Source organism: Propithecus coquereli, unplaced genomic scaffold (genome assembly GCF_000956105.1).
Source record: "Propithecus coquereli isolate 6110/MARCELLA unplaced genomic scaffold, Pcoq_1.0 Scaffold166, whole genome shotgun sequence".
NCBI lineage: Eukaryota > Metazoa > Chordata > Mammalia > Primates > Indriidae > Propithecus > Propithecus coquereli.
Genome location: NW_012141191.1, coordinates 5,441,404 through 5,460,054, shown reverse-complemented (window position 1 = coordinate 5,460,054; position 18,651 = coordinate 5,441,404). Strand labels below are relative to the sequence as shown.

Below are 18,651 nucleotides of genomic sequence, written 5' to 3'. Positions count from 1 at the left end.
GCCCGCCTCGGCCTCCCAGAGTGCTAGGATTACAGGCATCAGCCACCGCACCCGGCCCACAATATTAATTTTAACACCAGTGTACTTTAATTTCCCTTCAAAAAAAGTATGACTCCAAAAATAAAACATATGGAAACTTAGGAAAATTTGTAGTTCAGGGGGTTAAAACTGACATTTTAATAAGCCCAAGAAATAAGATCCCTGAGGGTAGCAAGACAATCAAAAAAGTGGGATAACTTGACTATTAACAACTTCCCCACACCTAAAAGGCAGAGGCAAAATGGAATAGACTTGCTTAGAGGAAAATTTCAGTTCACATTTTTGATGCTGGCTTAAGAAAGTCAAACTCACATAATCAGAGAGTAGAACAATGGTTGCCAGGGGCTGGAGGGTAGCGGGGAATGGGGAGATGCTGATCAGAGGGTACTAACTTTCAGCTGTAAGATTAATAAGTCCCGGGAATCTAATGTACATCATGATGACTATAGTTAATACTGTATCATATACCTGAAACATGCTAAGAGACTGGATCTTAAGTGTTATCACCACACACACAAAAATGGTACGATGTGAGGTGATGGGTGTGTTTGTTAATTAGCTTGATTGTGGTACTCATTACAGAAGGTATACATATATCAAATCATCATGTCGTATACCTTAAATATATACAATTTTTATTTGTCAATTATACCTCAATAAAGCTGGGAAAACAAAAAAGAAAAAGAAGGTCAAACACTAGCACTGAACTGCCAAATAAATATATTGCATTGTCTTGGAATCAAATCCCAGCCGAGAAAGCCTGAGAGCATGGTAAATGCATCCAAAATGAGAACAGTTCTTGCAAAATCATAACATTTTTCAGTTGGAAGGGGGCTTGGAAGTGTTGAGTCTAACCTCTCAGGTGTACCCATTCCCACAATGTATGTATACATGGTAGTCTAGCCTCTGAATGCTTCTGGTGCCTTGAATCTGCTGTGAATATACTGGTGTGATGGAAATGGTTACCACTGAGGAAGCAGAACAACTCTAGATAAACGCCCTTCGCTGAGAAAGCAAAATGCTTTGTTTTACTCCAAGTATTAAAAGCTCCTGACTGCATACTATTTTAAAAATACATTCTTAAGAGTATGAAAGACTGACCTCCATTCCCAGCTAAAAATGCACCCACATTAGGTCCAGCTCACAGTAACCTAATTCCTTTTCTTACCTTTCTTCCGTGCAAACATATGGATTGTAACACTTTTCCTTCCCGGGGTGCAAATTCATCACAAAGATTACTGCCACATAGAAGGCTGCACCCAGCATTTCCTAAGCTGCTCAACAAAAGTGGTGGACAAAGCTGGAGGAGGTGGGGTCTCAACCAGCATGCTATTTCTGAATCTGACTCTGGCCAACTGGATATTTGTGCAAAATGACATTGAAAAAAGGAGATAAAACTTGAAAAACAAAATAAACATAGGCGTATTTCTTTACGATTCCTCGCAGCCAATCTCTAGGGTTAAATGGCATTCCTGGCAAAGTGAAAAATCCTTTACACGTTTTGCATACTGTGCCTACATATGTGTGCTTCTCTGGGCACGCACATGTGTGTATATATGTGTACGTCACCTGTGTGTGCATGTGTGCACCTGTGTCTGTGCATATGTGCGTGTGCTTTTCACATATCCACTTCACTCTCTGGTAGTATCATACCTGCCACTGGTTTCCTGCCTGACCAGGCACATACGGTGCTGGGAGGCTCCGAAGGCTATTCTTCACAGGGGATCCTCCGAGGGGACCTCCCACATCCCCAGAAGAGGAATCAGCAGCCAAGGCCATGGAGTACTGCGGGTAGTTGTACAGATTGTTGTAGTAAGGAAACAGAGACGGCTGGTAGAAGCTGCTGTAGTAGGTGGAGTCTGGAACCAGGTCAGGTGCGTTCTCCACATGCCCTCTGCTGGTGACAGCAGGAATATCCTGGATGACCACGCGTCCCTCTAAAAAGGAAAAAAAAGACATGTCATTAAAGTGGGGGTCCACAAAACTTTGCCTCTAAACCGTGGCAACGCATCACCTGCCTTGTCAAGATCTGCAGAGCAAAGTACCAGAATGTGCACAAGGCAACACCATCTGCTGCTGCTGCTTCTGTAGCCAAAATAAAGGAGGGTTTCTAAGGTTAGCTTCACTCTGGTGGCACGGTTGAAAGACTCTGATGTTTACTGAGATTATCAAAAACATTTTAGAAGTGATTTTAATTACATAAAGCCTGACAATGTAACTTTAACCCAGAAATTTCTATGCTAATGTCAAGAAACTGAAGATCAAATCTAGTTAACCTGACTGCATTCTTACAACAAAATCAACTGTACTTTAAATAAAATAAGTATCTTAGCACCGTAACTATGGCAGCCACACAGATATGTCAGAAAGTCAAAGCCAGAGGTTAAGAGTTTGAGCAGACATTGTTTCCTTAACTTCCTTCACAGCTGATACTGTATCCTTCAGTAGTCTGGACAATGGTTTGGTCCAGAGGTAGACAAACTTCTTCTATAAAAGGTCAGTTTGGTAACTATTTTAGTTTTTGTGGACCACTCAGTCTCTGCTGCAGGATGCTTGTATTGCAATAAAACTTTATTCGCAAAAACAGACAGTGGGCCGATTTGGCCCAAAGGTTGCATTTCGCCACCCCCGGCATAGTCTTTAAACTGTTACAGTCAATTCTGATAAACTGAATGAATTCCTATGTCATCCACCCAATGGACATTTACTAAGCAACGTTCTAAGAGCTGATTGCGCTGCCTGAGATGGCTGCACAGTGTCAGGCTGTCCTGCATGAGGAGCCCACCGCAGAGGGTGAAAGATACAAAGGGATTACAAATACCACCACCACCCATCATCAGCCAGGAGTACCCATGAACTCTCATGGAAATCAGAGGAAGGAGCAATGACTTGGCAGTCTAGGAAAGTAATTCATGAAATAAACTGGATCTGAGTTGCACCTTAGAAGAGAAGCAGGAAATAGGTGACAAATGAGCAAAGGAGAGGAAGGAGAAAGGGGCAGCAAGGACAAAGGCATGGAAGCAGGGAAGTGGGGAGAGTGTGGAGGGATGGGAGGGACAGGAAGGCTGAAGAGCCAGGTGTGTAGAGGGAAGAAGAGGTCCAGTCTGAAAGGTGGCTAGGGTGAGCTGAGGGGGCCTCCGTCCACCTCTCTGGACTCTCTTCGGGAGGTAGCAGGAACCACTGATGAGTTCTGAGTAGGAGGTTACACGTCAGAGCTGTGCTTGGGGAGATTTATCCAATGGCAATCCTTAAGATAAGTGAAGGAGGGAGAGATCAGGGGCAGGGAGACCCCCCAGGGAGACATGGAAGTAGTTCACGGAGAGACCTCAGAAGTCTGCAAATGTACAAGAGGGGCGTGTTTTGGGGACATGTGTGGGATGAGACTCACCAGAACTGGAGGGCTGGGGACTGTCAGGAATGAAGATGTGGGGGCTGGAGGGTGCACAGAGCAGGACTGGGTGTGGCAGAGGAGAGAGGGAGGGAGCGCAGGCAGAGGGCTAGATGAGGGTGAGAATTTGGAACCTGTGCCCATGGGAGAGGCTGAGGCTGGCAGCTGAGATCCAGGAGTCACCACCGGAGGCGCTAGCTGCATCTGGGGGGCTACGCGGGGAGCTGTTATGGGAGAAAAGACAGCCAAGGCCAGAATTGTGGAGAACTCAATGTCGCAGAGGCCAAAACTGACCTGGATTGAGGAGGAGGCAGGCTACGGTGTCAACTGCTGCTAGGAGATCAAGAAAACTTAATTCTGGAAAAGACTAACAGACAACGAGGTCTTTAGGACCTGTAGTTTTAGCATAGTGGAAGGAGCATAAGCTGGCCTTGCAAGCCAGCAAGGAGCAAGCAAACAGCAAGGATCAGAAGAGATAAATCCAGGAAATGGTCTTCTCTCCCACCAGGATACGAGATCCAGCAAGAAGGCATCCTGTATCCCCTGTGCTCGGCACACTGCCAGACACGGGGTGGTACACAGGCAGGGTGGTAAATATTTGCAGGAGGGATCAATGAATATTTCAAATCCCTTGGCATAAAAAATAATGTAAGTTTAAAATAAAAGCTCCAGGGAGTCATAAGATGTGGTTATTTCACTTTCAAAACACAGAGAAGGTTTAAGCATCCCTAGACAGGGAAAGGGGGGCTCACGAAGAAAAAATCCCAGCGCAATGCATGGCCTGAAGAAGCCCATCATAAAGTGTCCACTGGCCGAGTTTGTGGAAGGAGAAAGAGAAAACACATAAGGGAGGGCATAACTAAAAGTGCAAGTTCGGGAAGGTCTGGGTGAGAGCTACAGCAAAATATATTATTAAAGCATCATTTTAAAGTCAGCACTGGAGTCTCTTTTCTCTGAAAGGATACTAAAGCCACCCTTCTTAAGTTCCCACAAATGCACTGCCAAGCCACTATTTTATTCTCTTTCCTTTCTTCTCTCTTCCACTTCCCAGCCAGGGAGATGAGACATGCCAGTTTCATTATTCCACACCCCCAGCTCTGTGAGTCTGGAGAGGGCACATGTTCATCCTCTCCTCCTGCCCTTCCCCACTAGTGCTTTCTCTTATTCTAAATGCCAATTTGGTGGCATGATTGGTAGTTTTCAGTAGCTAATTCTTTTGTTTTCAATGTTCTACCTTCATTGTTAATTTGACTACAAAAATAACACAAGCTTCTCAAAATTGATAAATTACAAAGACATCTAAATCAGAAAAAGAATGAATGACATATTCCTACCCTCCCAGGAATAAGCAATGAGTATGTGGTTCATTCCTATACAATTTTAGAAAGGCATTCTAGATGCTTATTCCTGTCCCTGCAGTGGAAAACACTGAATACTCCTTAGGGCCTGCCCTTTGAAAGTAAAGTTTTTAATAAAGAAAACAAAATACAGCAACAGGCAAAGAATTAAATAGAAACATGAGGCCTCCGGCATTCTAGGATCAGGGCACAGCACAGGTTCCTGCGTTTCTGCAGCAGAACCTTAATCAGCCTCAGTTTATCAAGCGCCAAAATGATGGCAGCAATAACTCTCAAGGTAACAAGAGAATGGCTTCAATAAACTGCATAGTCGAGCTCAAATAAAACGCTATGTCAGGTCAAAGCAATGATTTGTTTTGCTACAGCTGACTGTAATTAGTTAACACTAACACTTTTCCACTTACCCATATTTTATTTCCTCTTTCAAATTATACCAAGCTTTAAGAATAAATATGAGATACATGCTAGAAAAGTTTTTTCCTACAAGCATTTAAATAATAAAACCATTTGAGCTTTGTAAGAATATTACACTTAAAAAGTGAGATTTTAAAAAGTACTATGTTTATAAATCACCAAAGTCAGTACGTTAAAGTTCCAAATTAACACTCTTGGTCAATGTTAGAAACAGCTTTATGACTCCCAGCCCTTTAAGTGCATGCTATTAGCACATGAAGTTTCCCCAAGTTGAAATAAACATCCATCAAACTACATGTGTCTAATCCAGTGGTTAGCACAGTGTGGTTCCCGAATCAGCAGCATCAGCATCACCCAGGAACCTATAGAAATGCAAATTCTTGGGCCCTACCTCAGACCCACTAAATCTGATATTCTGAAGGTGGAGACCAGTAATCTGAGTTTTTAACAAGCCCTCAGGAGATTCTGATGCGCTCCAAAGGTTGAGAACCACTAGTCTACTCTAAAGATTTAAAGCAACTGCTCCATACATTATCCCTAAAAACATGTGATACCAGCATGCCCCTGACTGCATTATTGTGACAGTTCTATCAAATAAGAGTATATAAATGAATTCCATTATATAAAAAAGTTGGGCTTCTACCTAAATCACTGCAGAACTCAGATCACAAGCTGTGCATGCTGTGTCTACGTTGATGCCAATGGTTCTGATAGTCATGGCTTAGAGCTAGGCATTCTTCGTTATTCTAATCACAAAAACTTAATTCATCCATTCAAGCACTTATTCTATTTGACGAACATTTATTAAGCACCTATTATTTGCCAGGCACTCAGGCACAACACTGTAAAGTCAAACTTTAGTATTCCTCATAAGGTTTCTGGACAATCTGGAAAAGCAGGTAATTTAAAAATCACTTATTCTTGACCTTAAGTTATATTTTATATTTGATTCATTCACTTGTTATCGTAGAACTATATCCAAAGCTTTGCTTTAGCTGTGGTCAAAGGCAAAAAGAAATATTACACTTTAAACGTTTCATTTCTTCTTAAGAATCTGCAATTTATTTGGCAAAACTAAGCATAGATCAAGAAACCTATAAAATAATCTAAGTGCCACAATGACAGCATAGGTAGATGTCACCAAATGATTCTATATAGCAGAGTGTCAGCAAAGGCCTCGGTGAGTTGTTAGCCAGGATGCAGGTGACTTAGAGGGTGGTGGGTAAACACTCTGAAGAGGAGAATATCAACAGAGTCACGAAGGAGGAAAGGGACAAGACATGCTCCAGGCACAGTGACCAGATGAGCCTAGCTGGAGTGCAGAGTTCACATTAAGAGATGATGGTGAATAGGAATGGAAAGTTATATTGGGTCGGTTGTGGAAGGACTTGAATGGGACTGCCAGGCCAAGAAGCTCTGGTTTCTCCCCCAGGGAAATCAATGAAGATTTGCAGAGCAAGGGAATAACATAAATAAAAATGTTTAGGAAAATTAATCTGATCTGAACACAAAGACAGATCTAGGAGAATATGGAGACAATGGGAACAGACAGGCCTTTTAAATACTCCAGGCAAGAGGAGGTCATCATGGGCTTGCACAGGGAGGCTATGGTAATGGAAGGAATCTCTTGAAACTCACAGGCATGTCTGGCATTGTATGAATTCGCTTCAAACAACTAAGCTGCACTTTTAATAACTGTCATCCAGGGACCAGGAAAACCATCCAGCTTCCCTTTGACCCTTGTTCAACTGCTGAGCAATTCCGCAATACTCACTCCAGCATGAGAAGGAACATACAGCTCCTCACCCAGAGTAACAGAGAGTAGGAATATGAGAGGAGTACGCCCTCTCCAACTCTGCTACAGCCGGGATCGTGGCAGAACTCCCCAGAGGAGCTTGCAACATTCTCTTCAACACTGCGATTTCAGCAAAATTGGTACATCAGGCTAAGTGTCCCTTATTAACTGGTGATAAACCGGAAAGTAAGCTTTCTAACTCATAAGCCACAATGTGTATATATGTGTGTCTATGTACATTTATATACATATTTTTCAAAAAATGGTTTGTATATCCCAGCCATACCCATTTTGAATCACACACACACACACGAAAATCACAGTAAGAACTGACAGTGGGCTCTGTAACTGTGAGCTGAATGTACCAACATCTATCGAGTCCGTTGGTCTGATGTGAGTTCCTCCTGCCGGTCCCAACCCTCAAGTGCACCATTACAGAGACCTTTATAATACTGCATGGCCAATATGGCTAAGTGTAAAGACCACAGAAGTATATTGGAAAGGAAGCCTCTTGAGTGTGCTGGAAATTCTCTATAAATTGGCCAAAACTGCTTAATGATGATACTAATAGTCACAGAAAGCACAACAGCATTGTTCCCAAGAGAATGTGGGAACCAGTAGTCCCTTACAGAATTACCAACTTGTAGATCCTCTGCCAAGATGCAAAAGGAAATACGAAGTTAGATGCTAAGTGTTGTTATTACGGTATATAGTCCTAATCTGTGCGGTAGGGAACAACATCGGGACTGGATTCCACAGCTAGGAAAAGGCAGCAGGAACTGAAGAAGTAGCTATCTGGAAAACTCACTGTCTCCCCTCAGTCACGCCTGCAGAGATGCTGCCTGCAAATGCCATCACTTCTTATTCTAGTACTCGTACGGTATTTGTGGCTCTGTGCATTTACCTCCTACATCCAGTTCTTTGATATGGCTTCACGATCCCTCTGCTACTTTTTTTTTTGCACTAACATATGCACTGTGAAATATGATTCACTCCTTCATGAGAGATCAATACCTACACGTGATAAATACCCTTATTGATCTTAGAGTGTTATATGCTGGTCTCCGGGCCCATGGCATATTAATAGCAGTTAACCAGTAATTCATTTTAAGGTAGGTGAAGACTTTCTCCCCTCTTCTCTAGTGCGTGATTCCCAAAGTTGTTGCACTTTGAGTCCTTTGTGTTCAAACCTATACTCTTCAATGGCAAAACCAAATCCCAGAAGATCACAAGTAAAACCAAAATTTACCATTTACAAACCATGACTGTGATTCACAATGACCTCAGGGGAATGACTGATTTATATGTATCAGGTTTCGTCTTTGTAACCCATACCTTGTGTGTGCCTGTCCCACTCAGCTTGTGAGTTTTAAGAGTTACCAGTCAGGCAAAGTTGCTCACTAATAAGTCTCACATGTCAAAATTATCTGTCATCAACTAATATGTTGTGCTGAGTGCTCAGAAAACACAGGAAAAGTACAAGTCGTTTTCTCCACTTTTTAAAAAGCTAATGCCTTAGATAAAGACTATGTCATTTGGTAACATTTCGTGGACTGTGCAGGATGGCACTGGGACGCTCCTCACTGGAGCAAGAAGGCTAACTTCGCTGCCGTGTTTTGAGCATCCTCTGTGGGGCAACCTTTTATCCAGGTTAATTTCCTCCATTTGGGAAAGACTGAGTCATCCAAGGAGAGGCGTCAGGACTCTCCCCCTACAAGGGAGAGAACCTAGAGAGACATACACAGGAAAGGAGCTGAGCTGGCACCTGGGTCCTCTAAGCATTCATACAATTCCAAAAAGAAAAGGTTGCCATCCTGACCAAGGCAATGGGTTGGTTTTCTGAGATAATCCCAAGTTTTATCTAAGTGAAGCAGTGGTGTACCTACTGTTCCACACCACTCACTGGTAACTGTGATGATAGGTAAGGGAGATCACCACAAATCACCACCTGTGTCTGTTGGAAAAACAACTCATGGCCAAAGGAATGAACCTTTCCTGAGCACCAACTGTGTGCAAGGCAACTGTGTGCAAGGCAACTGGTTCAGAACCTTGGGAGGGCAGAGGATGTAGTCCATGATCCCATGGGTCATTAGTTAAGAGGGAGATTCCAAAACACACACACAGAAGAAGAGACTGACCAACACTATGGGAAAACACAAAAAGAGTGTGCAGGGGAGAGAAAGATTCATTCCAACATTCAAAGTACAAGTTCTGCTGATGGTGGCTCACTAATGTCCCTCTTGTAACACAACATATAAAATGTGGTAGGAGCCTATTTCTCCTTTTTCCCAGGGAGAGTTTTCTGGTTTTGTTTTTTAATATAATTTGGTCCTGGATGAATCTGTCAGTTCCCCTTTCTGAAGGATTTTCAGAAGGATGAAGGATTTTCTTAACAAAGTGAGCCTGAAGCTTTTAAAGACAGGAGCACGCTTGGTTCAAAGGGGTGCGGAGCATCAGTGTGGGGTAGATGGCAGGCTATTCACGTGGGATCTGATGAGAGGAAGAGAGAGAGAGAGAGAAAGAACACACATGGGAATGCCAACCAGATCAAACAAATCAAGCAGTAGACAGGGGGAAGATGGGGAAAATACAAACCTGAGGAAAAGCAAACACACGCGTTCGAGGTAAGCATGTCTTGATTCTTGATTTGAAATGGGCAGCCCTGGGGCCACTAAAAAGCCCCGTGAGTCACAGCCCATCCACTGTGTGCAGCGACTCCCAAACTGCTGGGAGAGAGGAATGCAAAGAATAAGTTCAGGCAATCCCTGGCCTCAAGGAGCTTACTCTCTTCTGGCGATGGAGAGTGCAAAGGAGAACTCAAGGGATCAGAAAAGGTTTCACGGTAGAAGAGACCTTTAAGCAAAAGAAGGTTCTGGGTACATGAAGAATGAGAATGGAATTCCAAGTTAAGGAAAGAGAAGACAGCAAAAGAGTTTTGGGGCACAACTAAATTTAAGAGAACAGCCTTCAGACCAGAGCAGGTGGGGCACAGGGTCTGTGGCAGGATGAGAATGTGCTGCAGGCATGCCAGTATGAAATTTGGGATTCCTGCCAACCCCAGGAAAACTTAACTGGGCCTGGAAAGATTGGCATGAAAGGCAGGGGCTCAGCTGCATGCTAGTGCTATGGCATCCCATGGCCACCTGCCATGGGTTTCTGCCTCTTGCTTCCCCGACTCCTGCTCTCTCCTGTATCTTCCCCCTTCTTCCACCCCTCTGCCTGTGCCTCAGAATTTCCCTGGGTTGTTCAGGCAAACTGTTAATCCTACAGTGAGTCAGATTTGGAGAAAATCCCATTCCTCTGACCCTCCTAGAAAATGGCTCATGGCCATGAAAACCTATCTCAAAGCCAAGAAAGAGGTTTTCTCTCTTTGCGCCAATTCAGAACGTCCTATCGTTGGTAAGATACCAGAGACAGTTTAGGACTCTGTCAACACTTCCCGGCAGATTGGAGGAGCAGGCAGTGCCACAAACAGGCCAGTGGTCAAGGCTTGAGTTTGAGGGTAGGTGAGAGAAGAGAGGGAAGATTCTTAGCATGGTTCTCTCCATCAAGTGCCATATTCTAAGAGATCTTACAGAGAGTCCCCTCCTGAACCTTTTTAATATTTCTTAAACTGAGGGTGTTTTAAATTAGAAGTATTTTTGACTGACTGTAAAATTTATTTAGGTCTCCACAGAAAAGGTCTGCTCTGAACTGTAATCAGACAACTTAAAACATAGGGGCTAGGCCGGGCACAGTAGCTCATGCCTGTAATCCCAGCACTTGGGTAGGCTGAAAGAAGAGGATCATTTGAGGCCAGGAGTTTGAGACCAGCCAGAGCAACACAGCAAGATCCAGACTCTACAAAAAATAGGAAAATTAGCTGGGTACAGTGGCAGGCATCTGTAGTCCCAGCTACTTGAGAGACTGAGGCGGGAGGATCACTTGAGCCCAGGAGTTCAAGGCTGCAGTGAGCTAGGATCATACCACTGCACTCCAGCCTGGGCAACAGAGTAAGACCCTATCTAAAAAAAAAAAAAAAAACAGTAAAGGCTTAATTTGTCAGGGTCCTTTATTTAGGGCATGAAGGGAACTGAACAGAGAGGCGTCAAGGACACATGTTTAAGCTTGCTCATGGCCAGCACCATGCAGATTTAGATTTTAGGTCCTGCTTTCATAAATTTCTTTAAAAAATAAGATCATAAATGTCTACCTCTGTTCCTGCAGGTCTCAGAAGGCGGTCTGAAGTGAAGGAGTAGACCCCACATAAATGTGAAGAGATAAAAAATGAATTATACCTCATTATATTGTTTCATACAGCTTTCATTCAACACAAGATTATATCAGTTCAATTTAATATTGCCAGTTTTCAATCAGGCATTTGTCTTATAAAATGTTTGAAGTTGTCATGAACAATAACTTATCCAATTGCTGAAAATGACTGAGCTCCCCAAGAATGCTCTACAACCTGCTTCTAAACCAGGAGCTCTCAATCTTGGCAGTGTAGGAGCACTTGGGGGTAAAGGGGGCCTGCCACCCCAAGACCACTCTACACAAGAGCCCCTGGTGAAGGGACCCAGGCCTCAAAACAGTTCAGCACTCCCAGGCAGACCCCAGCATGAAGCAGGTTTTAACTGCTTTAAAACCCATCAGGTTGGTGCTCTGATGTGAAGAAGTCACACCCTTACATCTTACCGCAGCAGTTGGCAAAGTGTAGTTGGAGGCCCCCAGCCCACAACTCCTTTCCAAGGGTCGATGAGGTCAAAAGTATTTTCACAATAATGTGAAAATGTTATTTGCCTTTTCAACTGTGTTGCCGTTTGCACGGATGATGCAGAAACAAGCGGAGGGGAAGACTGCTGGTGCTCAGCACGAACCAAGGCCTCGAACTTCCCTAACGGTCTTGTACTACTCCTCATTACTACGAAGTAAGACATTAAACAATTTTTTAAATTCCTTTAAAATTTTGTTTAAGATATTCTTGATGCAACTGAAAAAAAACAGTAACTTGATTAAACCTCTACCTGAATACACACACATCTTTCTTTAAATTGAGTGACTCAATGGGAAGGACTCATAAAGCACTTCTACTGCATACTAAAGGGCACTTGTGCAATTATTTGAGTTGAAAACTACCCTCACTGCTTTTTCTTAAAGGAATACCATAGCCTTGAAACAATGATGACAAAATTATGGTTATCGAGACTCAGGTATTTGGAAACAAAGCCTGTCACTTCAAGGAAAACAACCAACAGTATTTATTGTCAGAATTTGAGCTTTCAAGTAAAATTCAGAATTTTGGAAAATTTATGGCCACTGCTTATGTGCTTGACAGTCTCTCAAACACAAAGACTCATCTGACGCGATCGGTAGTGATGTTAATGAATGGAATTTTCTGATATTTTGAAATGAAATATATGAACATTTGGGAGATCCACATAACTCAGTGAACTAGTATCTTCCAAATGATCAATGCACGATGCGTGACATTACAGTCATGCACAGATGAAACATGCATTGAAAGTGCAGACAGACCAACAGATTTTAATTAAACAGGGTACAAAAGGTTCATTAGCATGGTTTCAGCTCCCACACTACAATTAATCTTTAAGAAATTACCACTTGTCAAGTTTTGGTCTATTATCAAAGAATCGTCAGTTATCTGAAAAGGCTATTAAAATACCTCTCTCCCTGTTCCCACTATTTACCTATGTGAAGCTGAATTTTGTTCATGTATTTCAATCAAAACGATAGACTGAAGCAGCAGCTACGCAAACCCAGCTGCATCTTATAAATCCGACATAAAAGAGATTTGCAAAACTTTAAAACAATGTCACTCTCACTAATTTTTTGGTTTTAGAAAAACATGTAATTTTTCACTAAAATGTTACTTATAGGAACAAGTAATGAATGGGTTTATTATTATTTTAAAGGAATTACTAAATATTTTTTCATTTCTCAATTTAATTTCTAATATGATATCAATAGCTATAGCCCATACGAACAAAAGCTCTTGAGGTCCTCAATAATCTTTAAGACTATAAAAGGTTCTGCAACCAAAAAGTTTGAGAACTTCTGTCTTACAGGCGCCTCTCTTTCTAAGAGGACTGATTTCAGAGCATTTAGAGCCTAGTGTCTCATTCTGAGCTGGCTCTCTGAGTTATATACATAGTAGTCAGCAGTGAAGTTCCAACTAGGCATCTCTGGCTGTATCCTGAAGCCTGAAACATTTCTTTCAATGAAACAGGCATTAACAACTACACAGTACAACCAGGCACCAAAACCTGGAGTGGAGAGCACTGGCTCCCGAGTCACCTGCTTAATCAGATCTGGAATCTACTGCCATGTGACCAAGGGATAAGTTACTTAATATTTGCATCTTCCAGCATCTATACATAATATGAAAATACTATTACTACTGAGGATGAAATGAGAGGATACTTGTAAAGTACTTAGAAAGGCTCTGCTATTGGGTAAGTACTCAATAAATGTCAGCTATCATTGTAGTGATAACATTTTCTGCCATCAAGCAAGAGAGCCACCAAATTACAGCAAAAACTTCTTGCTCCAAATGCTCATTAGGGTCCCGCAGAAGGGCTGGGCTGCACCTGGCAGGGCTTCCCAAATGCAACTGAACTTGGAAAGGAGCAGAATCCTTTGCTCCTGGCCGTCTCTGAGGTCAGACAGTAGCCTTGAGTGCAGTCGGTATGATAGCACTCCCTAAAGTCATAATCAGGAAATGCGGGAACAATGTGTTTCTCCCACGAGGCAATCATGACAGGGCTATTTTAAATGTCAAACACAAACCTAGCGCCAGGAAAGCAACAAACGCTTACTGTGCACCCCCTGCGAGCCAGGAATCACCTCTACTTAGTGCGACAAATGCAACCAGGTGGAACAGAGTTCACCATTCCTTCCCTTCGCAAAATTCTGTCTCCCCCAACCCCACTTGCTCCTCTATTCAATTCTGCTTTTGAGAAGTGCAGCCACTATGGTGCTTCCCTTGAATAAGACAGAGATTTTATTTATTTGGGGGGCTGCTGCAGGTCCAGGGCTGAACTTTTAGCTTGCTATAAAGTTAATGTGCTATTCAGTGTTCATTCCAGGCAAGATTGTGGGGCTGTGTATTTTCTGCCACCCCCAGAAGGCCATTATATGTAATTGCCCATTACCATGCATAATTATTTCTCCTAGCTTGGTCTATGACCTCCAGGGTGGCACGCTGTAATAGCTAACTGCTCCATCTTACCACATTTGTGAAGGAAGCTTTTCTGACCTTTACTACTTTAATGGTATTGTCCAACAGATCGTTTTACAGGCACACAAATCCAGAGAATCAGGAATATTTCAGATCTCTTCCTGACGTACCTTTCTCACCTCAATGGAGTTTTACCTCCCCTAAAATAAAGGAAAAATAATCAACTCTCCATTATGTGGGAGCTGATAACCCAAACTGAGAATTATCTGGAGTCCTTTATACTCCCTTTTCTTTGATTTTGCTGTTTAACTGTATCGTGCTTTTTAAAGATTACTACTGGGAAAAGGTGGAGACAGGAAAGAGAACAGAGACAGAGTGAAACTTTAAATCTTAAATTCAATATATATGCTCCCACATTTAGAGCATTTTTTTTTGAGTGGGAGGAGAAATTATGTTCAAATTATGATTAAAATGAGATTTGGGGATTCCCTGTGGATTTAAAATATCAATTCTAGAACCAACATCCAGTGCCACATCCCAAAGTGTAGCTTTACATGCAGCTCGCTTTTCAACATTAGGAAGGAAGGAAAAAGGGGAATCACGGTCGCTGGCCATACATACACATGGGCAGCGAGTGCTCAGCCACTCACTGGCATTTCTTTGTATCATCCGCCATCGCCTCCTTCAGAAGCCCCACTGCACCCACAGGGGTGTGATGGACCTCTATGACATTACAGGGCTCAAAGGCAGCCCAAAAGACTGTATGCTCCTGAAAATGAGGCCATTCAATTTTTGTGTGGTCCCCCTAAAGTCTTTACTTTTCCTTCTGTCTTCCTTGTCTTTGGAATAAAACTTCTCTGAAATTAAAAGGTGATTCTACAAATAAAAACTCACGCGTCCTTTCAACCATCATTTTTACTAAAGTCAGGTAAGGTGAACCACAGAGAATTAAACCTAACAGCTGTTCACAGAATATGACCACAGGGTAAGGCCTTCGAGGTAATTTTATCCCTTCTCTGAACACTCAGAGAAGTTCAAGTGGCAAGTCTAAGGGCACATGTGTGACTGGCAATGGGAGCACGGCTCAGGCCCCCAGGTCTGAGGCTTCATTCACACTTGTGTCCACCAAGCTGGGTCAGAAAGGGAAAAGAGAGCCATTGAGACATAATTGATCAAAACTGTCAGTTACGAGACATCTGGCTAGGCACAGTGGCTCACGCCTGTAACCCTAGTGCTTTGGGAGGCCGAGGTGGGAGGCAGGAGGATCACTCAAGGCCAGGAATTCGAGACTAGCCTAGGAAACATATCAAGATCCTATCTCCACAAAAAAATAGAAAAATTAGGCCGGGCGCAGTGGCTCACGTCTGTAATCCTAGCACTCTGGGAGGCCGAGGCGGGCGGATCGCTCAAGGCCAGGAATTCGAGACCAGCCTGAGCAAGGGTGAGACCCCCGTCTCTACTAAAAATAGAAAGAAATTAATCGGACAACTAAAAATATATAAAAAAAATTAGCCGGGCATGGTGGCGCATGCCTGTAGTCCCAGCTACTCGGGAGGCTGAGGCAGGAGGATTGCTTGAGCCCAGGGGTTTGAGGTTGCTGTGAGCTAGGCTGACGCCACGGCACTCACTCTAGCCAGGGCAACAGAGCGAGACTCTGTCCCAAAAAAAAAAAAAAAATAGAAAAATTAGCTGGGCGTGGTGGCTCACACCTGTAGTCTCGTCTACTTGGGAGGCTGAGGCAGGAGGATCACTTGAGCCCATAAGTTTGAGGCTGGAGTGGGCTATGATGACGCCACTGCACTCCAGCCTGGGTGACAGAATGAGGCCCTGTCTCAAAAAAATATATATATTTTTAAAAATTTGCTCTGACAAGTTGCTACTGGCAAGGAGTCAACCTGACAGTTTTCTAGAAAAGAATATAAATTACTACTGTTCAAGCACTGACACCAAAGTGTGTCAAACACAGAGGTCGAGTTCTCAAGCTCCAGAGACAGACTGATGGTCAGGGCTTTCTCTTCCTCAGCGGGGAATGTCAGGCAAGCTGAGAGTTGTGGTTTGGTCCCAATGCACTTCCCAATGGTCCAAAGCTCCTGACCATAGCTCTTCCGACGTATCCTCGAAGCAGCTCCCTCCAACTCTGGCTCCTTCTTCAGCTCTGCACTTTGCAACGACGGCCTCATTTGCCAGCTGCTTCCAACCCCATTGTGTTGTGCTATTCTCAAAGGGGGTATATAAGCTGCTCTGAACCATGTAATATGACCTGTCACCCAACTCTGACTTGTGTCCTCACAGCTAACTATTCCATCAAACATATCACTAACCACAGGGCTAGGCGGGCATAGCAAAAAACGTCATACTGTGACAATTCCTGGCTTCCCAATGCAGGGGCTGGGACTCTAAGTCCCAGCCAGGCATGTGATGTAGCTCTGCCAATCACAAGTGTCACCCTTTTGTTGGCTGGAGTCACAGGCTTCTGGCTTCTAAACTATGGCAGAGGCAGCTATGTTCCAACAGCTGCAAGGTCCTAAAGGCTTTGACAACTTGTGATGTGAGTGTCTGTATGTAGGTGTGCACACGACACACACACATATCTCCAAATCTTAACTGGAAGAAATGATTACCAAGAGTGATGCTGGGCTTGTCAACTAAAATGTTACTATGGCAACTAAGAAACGAAGAGCATGACAGAAGCTATTTAACTGGCCAACAGCTATAGCCACACCTGCCTCACACTTCTATTTATTTTCCTCATCTAGTGATCTGTGATGTACAGGTTTTGTACATCTGGATCAATGGAAACCTAACACGCTTTCAGAAATTTCACTTCACAAAAAGGTCACAAGTATAAGAACTATTTGATAGCGTTCAAAGCAGATCTAGAACCTAGGAAAATCTCTGCTGGGGCAAGGGGTACAGTACGCCTGTGTTGGAGGAGGACAGACTACAATCACCCAGCCCAGGCATAAAGGGAGCCCTATCTCTGGCAAAGGAGTCTGCGAAGTCTGTGGGCAGCACCTGGTATCACCTGTAACTGCAGCAACACTAACCTCCCCCGTGATTCTCAAGGTTTATTCCACCACGGAAACAATACTGGTTTGAAGGGTAAGAGAATAAAGATATGCTTTTTTAAACTAACAATGAGGCAAGGGTCATCTGAACAACAACAAAAACCACATGCTCCTACAGCCACACAGGTCTTAAGATTAAGTTGTGACTTTGCTTAGTTATAAATATAAAGGGTTGTGAATCCCAGGGAAGAGAGAAAGGGAGGCCACGCAAACAGCCGAGAAGGAAGTTCCTTCTGTGTCCACAGAAGGAATGTATGCTGAAATGTCACTCAAGAAATTAACCTGCCAAGATTTGACTAAAGGGATGCTGCTTTGTTACAAATTGCTTTTTGGCACCATGGTCCTTTTGGTCACTAGGAACAGGGAGTTCATGGGCAGCTGCCATCATTAACAAGAATGTCTGTTTACTATGCAAAGACATTTTTAAGGCTTGTGTGTGTCACACACGCTCATTGGATACACTCAGATTGTGTGTAATAAAAAAGAACTTATGTAAAAAAGGTTAACAAAGGGCTGTGAAAATGACGCTAAGGGCCAAACAAAGCAAGACCTGCATCTGGACTTAAAAATGGACCCAATCTATAATATCTCAACTATATAAAGGTTAGATGTAGGTTTTAAGATCTTTCTGAAAACTACTCAAATGATTCTGGAGTTCTTATCCACTAGGCAGAAGTTGTAGAATCTCAAGACTGGAAAAAAACTTCAAGACTGATTCAGTTTACCCATTCATTACCTTCAGATAGAATCAAATACTCAAGGAGAGATGAGATTCTATCCCCTATTCAAAGCTGAGTGAGCCAATGCTAAGCTCTCAGCTACCAGGACTACATTTTACACTTGTTTCCTCATTTAATCTTAGAGAAAAAAATGCATGGTCACCATACTGTGTAAGAATAGTTTACTTCCTAGTAAACTTTTAGGTATTTTCTACCTCAAAGCTAAATATGCCCACTTCCTATGACATTTCTTTCCTCCTAATAATTGAATTACTTTTTTGAGTCCCAGAAGGTAAACTTACTCTCTTGTTCTTTTATAGTATTTAAAAGGCATTAGGTCATTCCCCATCTATTTATTTATTTATTTAGAGACAGGGTCTTGCTCTGTCACCCAGGCTGGAGTGTAGTAGCACGATAATACATCACTCTAACCTTGAACTTCTGGGCTCAAGCGATACTCTGGTCTCAGCCTTCCAAGTAGCTAGGTCAGGACTATAAAGCATGCACCACCACACCCAGCTAATTTTTTAATTTTTTGTATAGATGGGATCTCGGTAAGTTGCCCAGGCTGGTCTTGAACCCTTGGCCTCAAGCGATCCTCCAGCCTCAGCCTCCCAAAGTGCTGAGATTACAGATGTGAACCATTGCACCTGGCCATTCTCCCATTTATTAACAGATTCCTGCCGCCTTTCA

The 18,651-nt window shown here is 43.0% G+C and overlaps 1 protein-coding gene across 1 annotated transcript in view; it reads right to left on the bottom strand.

The window, feature by feature from the left end:
• The window catches only part of DMRT1 (doublesex and mab-3 related transcription factor 1), a 105,035-nt gene that overhangs the window by 64,315 nt on the left and 22,069 nt on the right, over positions 1-18,651 (bottom strand). Inside the window, exon 3 of the mRNA XM_012641603.1 lies at positions 1,693-1,976. Coding sequence (XP_012497057.1) covers positions 1,693-1,976 — 284 coding nt within the window. The remainder of the gene's footprint in view (positions 1-1,692; positions 1,977-18,651) is intronic.